Source organism: Bufo gargarizans, chromosome 8 (genome assembly GCF_014858855.1).
Source record: "Bufo gargarizans isolate SCDJY-AF-19 chromosome 8, ASM1485885v1, whole genome shotgun sequence".
NCBI lineage: Eukaryota > Metazoa > Chordata > Amphibia > Anura > Bufonidae > Bufo > Bufo gargarizans.
Window position 1 is genome coordinate 190,680,995 of NC_058087.1, and position 6,296 is coordinate 190,687,290.

General features: G+C 43.7%; 1 protein-coding gene across 2 annotated transcripts; it reads left to right on the forward strand.

Moving 5' to 3' along the window:
• Positions 1-5,672, forward strand: LOC122944806. Of its 2 annotated transcripts, XR_006391056.1 has the most exons (5): positions 1-339; positions 730-850; positions 3,751-3,824; positions 4,103-4,856; positions 4,945-5,672. XR_006391056.1 is itself a non-coding variant. In XM_044303462.1 (4 exons), exons 1-4 carry the CDS (start codon positions 30-32, stop codon positions 4,543-4,545), a joined length of 948 nt encoding a protein of 315 aa, XP_044159397.1. In that variant the 5' UTR covers positions 1-29; the 3' UTR covers positions 4,546-5,672. The 2 variants fall into 2 exon arrangements, 1 of the variants encoding a protein (XP_044159397.1); XM_044303462.1 differs by having other exon boundaries at positions 4,103-5,672.
• Positions 5,673-6,296: the final 624 nt, after the last annotated feature.

The window sequence follows — 6,296 nt, forward strand, 5'->3', positions numbered from 1 at the left end:
GATGGGTTTTCACCCGTTTGCGCTGTGACATGGCGCTCTCAGTGAGAGATGACGCGTTCCTGCAGAGGCTCCTCCATTACAGTCCGGAACCCAGATACGTCCAGGTCAACCTGCAGTTATTTGGGATGCCGGGGCACGGCAAATCCTCTCTTATTAACACGTGTCTGCGTATTGTCCATGGAGGGAGCTTTGAAAACACCGCCGGGTCTGGAAGGTCCAACCACCCCATCACGATGGACAGGAAGGACTACCGGCTGACGGCTAAAGTGCTGATCACCGATAACCGAGGGGTGAATAAGATGAGCCTGGAAGAGCAGGAGGAGATCGCCGCTCAGATGAGTACGTCCTGCCATTGGTAGTTGTCTCTTGGGTTAAAAGCTTGGAAACCATCAACAAGCAGGCTTATTCTAGGCCAGGGACACTCAACCCGCGGCCCTCCAGCTGTTGCAAAACTACAACTCCCAGCATGCCCTAATAGCTGTAGGCTGTCCATGCATGCTGGGAGTTGTAGTTTTGTAAATGCTGGAGGGCTGCAGATTGGGCATCCCTGGCATATATCAGCATTAAAGGGTTAATGACCTGCAGTCCACTGACAGCAGGACACTCAAAGTACTAAAGAGAGACGTGTAATAAGTCCAGTGGTAATAGATCCGTCAACAGCAGCTTGCTGAGGATTTCCATGTCTAAGTTGCGCAGTTTCCAGCTTCTCTTTCGATGTCTTTTACACAGGTCAGCTGCGCGGTCGGGATAAGGTAGAATGGGACCGAAGCCTCAGACAAAAAGTAAACCTGATTCGTGAGCAATTCCGCAATCGCCCCATGGAGATCATTGTCCCGGTGTTTGTATACAGGTACTCACCTCAGTTCTGCTGGTTTCGGGGCCTTTAATGCAAATTTATATAAAAACCGCCCACTTAGAGGTCAAATGATAGCATATTATACTATCTATATGATAACGGGGCCGGGACGTCTACGCTGCATGGCCGTGGGTCTTCTCCGTGACAATTTGTAGGCATAATAATACTACTCGCATATAGTGCCGATCTACAAAACTTCCATATAGTGTCCAAACAGTGTAAAGCATCCAATTAAGACTATTAAATGTACATTTCGGGTTTTTATTTTATTTCCTTATATAATAGGAAATCATACAATTATCTAATATACATGAATTGAATATTTGGCATATCTACCTTTCTTATGTCAGGCAGTTGACCCCAAATATGCAGAAGAAAGGTATAGCCCTTGTATCTAAAATGGCTGCTTGTCTCTAAGTGGTGCTGTCATGTTGTTAATAAAGTTTAGTGTTAAAAAAAAAAAAAACAGCACACACATGAGGTAGTAGTGTATATACTGCCCCAGTACAGTACTATTCACTTTTTAGATGCCTGGGCATGTAATGGAAAGCCAGATCACGTGACACTTTTGAGGGTCACATGACTGACGCCATTTTTAGTCCTAACTAGGTCTCCTATGGATGCACAGATAGAATAAAAGTCTGCAAGTAAAATTGTAAATAGATGTAAATTAGAAATTTGTTCTATATCCTATTGTCTAAAAAATAAATAAATGTAATCATTAAAACCGGAGTACACGAAGATGTAATAATACCACACAGAACCTACATAAGACGGCAAGTTAATTCTCAAAATGATACCGCTATACGGCATAAAATTGTATTAAAAAAAAAACAGCCTCCCATTCTGATATTTTTTCCATATCCGTCTTCTACTTTACATGTATAACCCTGGAGAGCTAAGAAGAACCACCTCTCGGGGATTCTGTTCCTTACACTAATCCATCAAAGTCAGGGGTCATGGTCTGAAGCCAACCTATATGACCTGCCCACCTTGTAGAACCAAAGGGCATCCATTGTCTGCTTTATGTCCAGGCATTCCTTCCCTTTATGACCTTCTGCTCAGGTAAACCACAGGATCTTCTTCCTCGTTCAGATCGGTGACAACACCGCACCGAGTCTTACCTCTGAAGCAATATACTGGACAATATACTCTTTCTTTAAATTAGGAACCGGTTTCTCACAGTCAGCGTCCAGTGTATTGTAGCAGGTGTAGACGATTTTTTAGGTCAATAAGTGTTGCCCCAAGGCAAAAATTTGACAAAAATTCACCAGCTGTGGGATCATTTTGAATTGCCTTGACTTTGTTTAAAATTGGGGTGTAATTACTCCCCTGCCGATGATATTGCCAAGACAATTGGCTTCTTGAGGTCTACGGAACATTTTTCAGGACTTGCGTTGAACCATGTTTTCCTGAGGGAGTTGATAACTTTTTGTGCCTCGTCCAAATGACTGCTCCAGAATGTATTATAAACCACAAAATCATCTAAATGATGCCTCAGATCCAGGTCCATAGCTTATCGAAATGTGGCTGGAGCACCCAGTGGACCAGATGGCATGTTCACATATTGGAATGAGCCGTCTGGGGTAGAGAAGGTCTTCTCTTAGGATTCCTCAGACAGAGATATTGGCCCCTTAACCTTTGGTGAGGTCTAGAGATGTTATACATCAGATTGGCTGAAGTAGTTTGGTTACTTCATCAGCTTGGAACATGGGGAGGGTACGCATCAAATTTACAGACCTTCATCTGAAGTCAGAGCAGAACCTGGATTTTCAGAACCTAGGACATTGTTGTGTGTTTGGGATTCAATACGAGTGTGCATTCACTCCGACCGTGGGATCTCGAACACAATTTTTATGTTGGATTACATCAGTTTTACCTGGTGGCTCAGTAGAGATGTCACTCTTACTTTGAAGAAACTCTTTTGCTTCTTGATTTTGTGGTTGTAACTCTGGTTAATTGGACCTTGGGGCCCAGGAGATTCACTGCTTTGCACTTAAGAAGGTCTCAATGACTGGGAGTGGGACAAAGTGGTATGGAAATGTCCCATTGGGGTGCGCATCTGGCACATAGGACAGAAGTCTTTAATGTCTTTGTATCCTGGGCCAGAAGAACCGCTGCAAGATGTTCTCCTGGGTATATCTTCCCAAAATGTGAGAGTGGGCCAGTTCAAGGACATTGCACCTTTAAGGTTAAGGTCTCAGTACCCCCCCCCCCCCTCCCCCGCTCCCTCGCATCATCCACTCTATACAATAGAATGTGGATACTTTTATCTGGGAATTTCCAAGTCGGGCAGTTCCTGTGAGGAGAACGCTCTCGGGCTTAGTGCCAACTAAAACACAAGAGGGGAAAAAAGAGTACTTTCAACACAATCAGCAATAACAGTACCACTGGACATATTTGTCGTCTTTACCCAAAGTGACATGAACAAGGGAAAGCCACAGCCAAGAATGAGTTCATGTAGGAGTCCAGGTACAGATGTAGCACATGTTAACCTGACACTAGTGCAGGTTTCTTTCAAAACAGAAACCAGCGGCTTTAATTTCAGTCCAAAAAACAAGTTTAGCTTCTCTTCATCATAAAAATGAACAGATGATAACAGAAACAAACTTCTCATGCTGCAAAACTCTAAATAAAAATATTAATACCGTCCATTATAGTGTCTATAGAGTAACATTTTTATGATATTTAGAGAGCTAGACCATAGGTAAGCCGCCCGTCATCTATCATATTGTGTGGTCTTTTTTTATTTATTTTGCATATAGGAGTCTCAGGGCTCCCTAGGAAATAGTGGCCCTGGGCAGTTGCCCAGTTAGCCACCCCATCAAACCAACCCTGAGGATAGATCCCTTGCAGGCACCATATAACCAGCTTTGCTCCTCTATTTCTTTCAGCGCAGAGAGTTTACTCACAGATGAGCGATATGAGGAGATGGAACCCTTCATCCGAGGAGCTCACAACATCACAGGTAACATAAACCTCCCATCCAGAGTCCCGAATGTGTGTGTCATCAACTACATAAATGGGTTATTCAGGAGTCTGGGAAATCTGGAGTGGAGATATGGCAGTCGTATGGTTACTCAACATTCCTAGAAACAGATCTAGAATAGAATGGAGCACCACCCAGCTATGGAGCTAGGCAGGTGGACTTGCCGGTGACCACTACCAGTGGGATCCATAATTTCAGTAGCATTGGGATGGGGGGGCAGTTTGAGAGTATTAGCGCTGTATATATGTTTCTTGTAGATATCTATCCCATTGTTGTCCTGACCAAGATAAGAAGTCATGCAAATATGGCGGCCAAGTGTTACAACAAGTTTAAGACTTTGGGAGCCGTCCACATCTTCCAAGTAGAGAACTACACGGTGGAAGAACATGAGCGTAACCCTGAGACACAGACGGAAGTGCTGAAATTCCTGGACACCTGTCTTCAGGAGGTGGATGAAAACATCTCCAGGAGGGCAACTATTGATCCTCAGTACGTCTACGTGCATCAGGCTATGGAGCAGGTGCACAACATGATACAGAAACAAAATGAAAAGAACGAGATGAAGGTCCAGGTCCTAGAAGAGAAGTGTGAGAAGGGTGACGAGGAAATAAGACGAATGAAACAAATATGTGATGAAAAAGATCGAGAGCTACGAGAACTGCGCCAGTCGAGGAAGAAACCCAAGTGCAGGCTGCTGTGAGCGTTTCCCCTGACCCCCTGCTCTTCTCTTGTATATGTATTCCTTGGTTATTCTTTCTGACATTCCCATGTCAGTAGGGTGGGTCCCTACACAATTTGATGTGTCAGCGCTAATTGGACAGATAGTGTAGGGACTCATCTCATGGTCATCAATTTTTTCTTCAGTGCAAGAAATAGTAATTTCATATGATGAGACCTTCTCCCGGAAGAGAGATTGGGTTGACCTCTAGAATCTCTAAGTGTGACCGGTCTTTTAAATCCATGGAATGGGGGACATCAACCCGGAAGAGTCCTGGATGTGCAATTATTTTGGTAAGGAGCGCCCTTCATGGGTGTCTGTGTTACATGACAAAAATAAAGTGGCTGAAGATCAAGACTAAATGTAATGTCATTTTTACAGATTTCTCTAATTTGTATACATCTTCACTATGGAGGAATATCTTCTTTATTCTCTTATATAATTGATATACACATGTATAATATGGGCAGCTCGGTGGCTCAGTAGTTAGCAGTGGCTCAATAATTAGTGGTGGCTCAGTGGTTAGCACTGGTGCCTTGCAGCGCTGAGGTTCAAATCTGACCAAGGACAACATCTGCATGGAGTTTGTATGTTCTCCCCATGTTTGTGTGGGTGTTCTCCTACACTCCAAAGACATACAGTGATCCCTCAAGATACAGTGGCCTCCGGATACAATATTTCCAGCATACAATGATCTTTTCTGACCCATCGTAAGTTGGAACCAGACTCAACATACAATGTCTCAGACTCTGATCCAACCAATCAAGGTCACTTCTCTGGTAAAGTAGTTGTATTAGTTACTAGTTAGCGGCTATTCCTGACTGTTATGTGTAAGGACTTGTGTTATCTGCCTATTTTTCTTAAATCTTCATTTTCTCTTATCTTGGATGACATTTTGGGTTTTTAGAACTGATTTACTCAACAATGGTCGTCCTGGAACCAATTCATATTGTAACTTGAGGGACCGCTGTGCTGATAGGGACCTTAGATTTTGAGCCCCATTGGGGACAGGTTGATGCTAATGCGCTGTGGAATATGTCAGCGCTATATAAGTGCATAAAATAAATAAATAATGTACACTGATGTGAATAAACCGAATATCTATGCTACATGTGGGCTACCATGATTGTGATTTACGATGCAAGAAGCTCAGGTAAAGTCTGTGACAGGTGTTCTTAAAGGGCTTGTCCATAATTACTGCTCAGGGGCTGGGAGGGGCGGTGGCGCCCCTCCATATTGGCAGCACTGTATAACACATTGCAATCCCTTCTGGTTCTTTGAGGGAGGAATAGTTGATGTGGTTTTGTTAGCTCATTGGATGGCCATGAGTGGGTCCTCAGGGGCGGAGCAATGGAGCTGAGGTTTTACAAAATGACCCTCTCTTTTTAATGTATACTCCTGGGTTGGATTTGCAGACAGCAGCCATCAGATATTCCATAATGTTGCATTTAAGATCCTTGTGTCAGTTACCCAAACTATTTGTGCGCTACAAACTGCTACCATGTAGAAACCGTACTGTAACGGTGAGTACAGAAAACATGTACCAATACCGTGTGAGAGAGGAGTCTGCACTGTTGACTGATACCTTCTTTTCTTAGCTGATTTATCAGCACTGGGGTCCTGGATATTAGGGTCAGACATACACTATGCGCACCCTGTGCAGCTGATAAGCGGCGCCCACTTCCATCACACCAACCTAACAACACGTCTCCTTACTGGTGGTACAGAAGCAA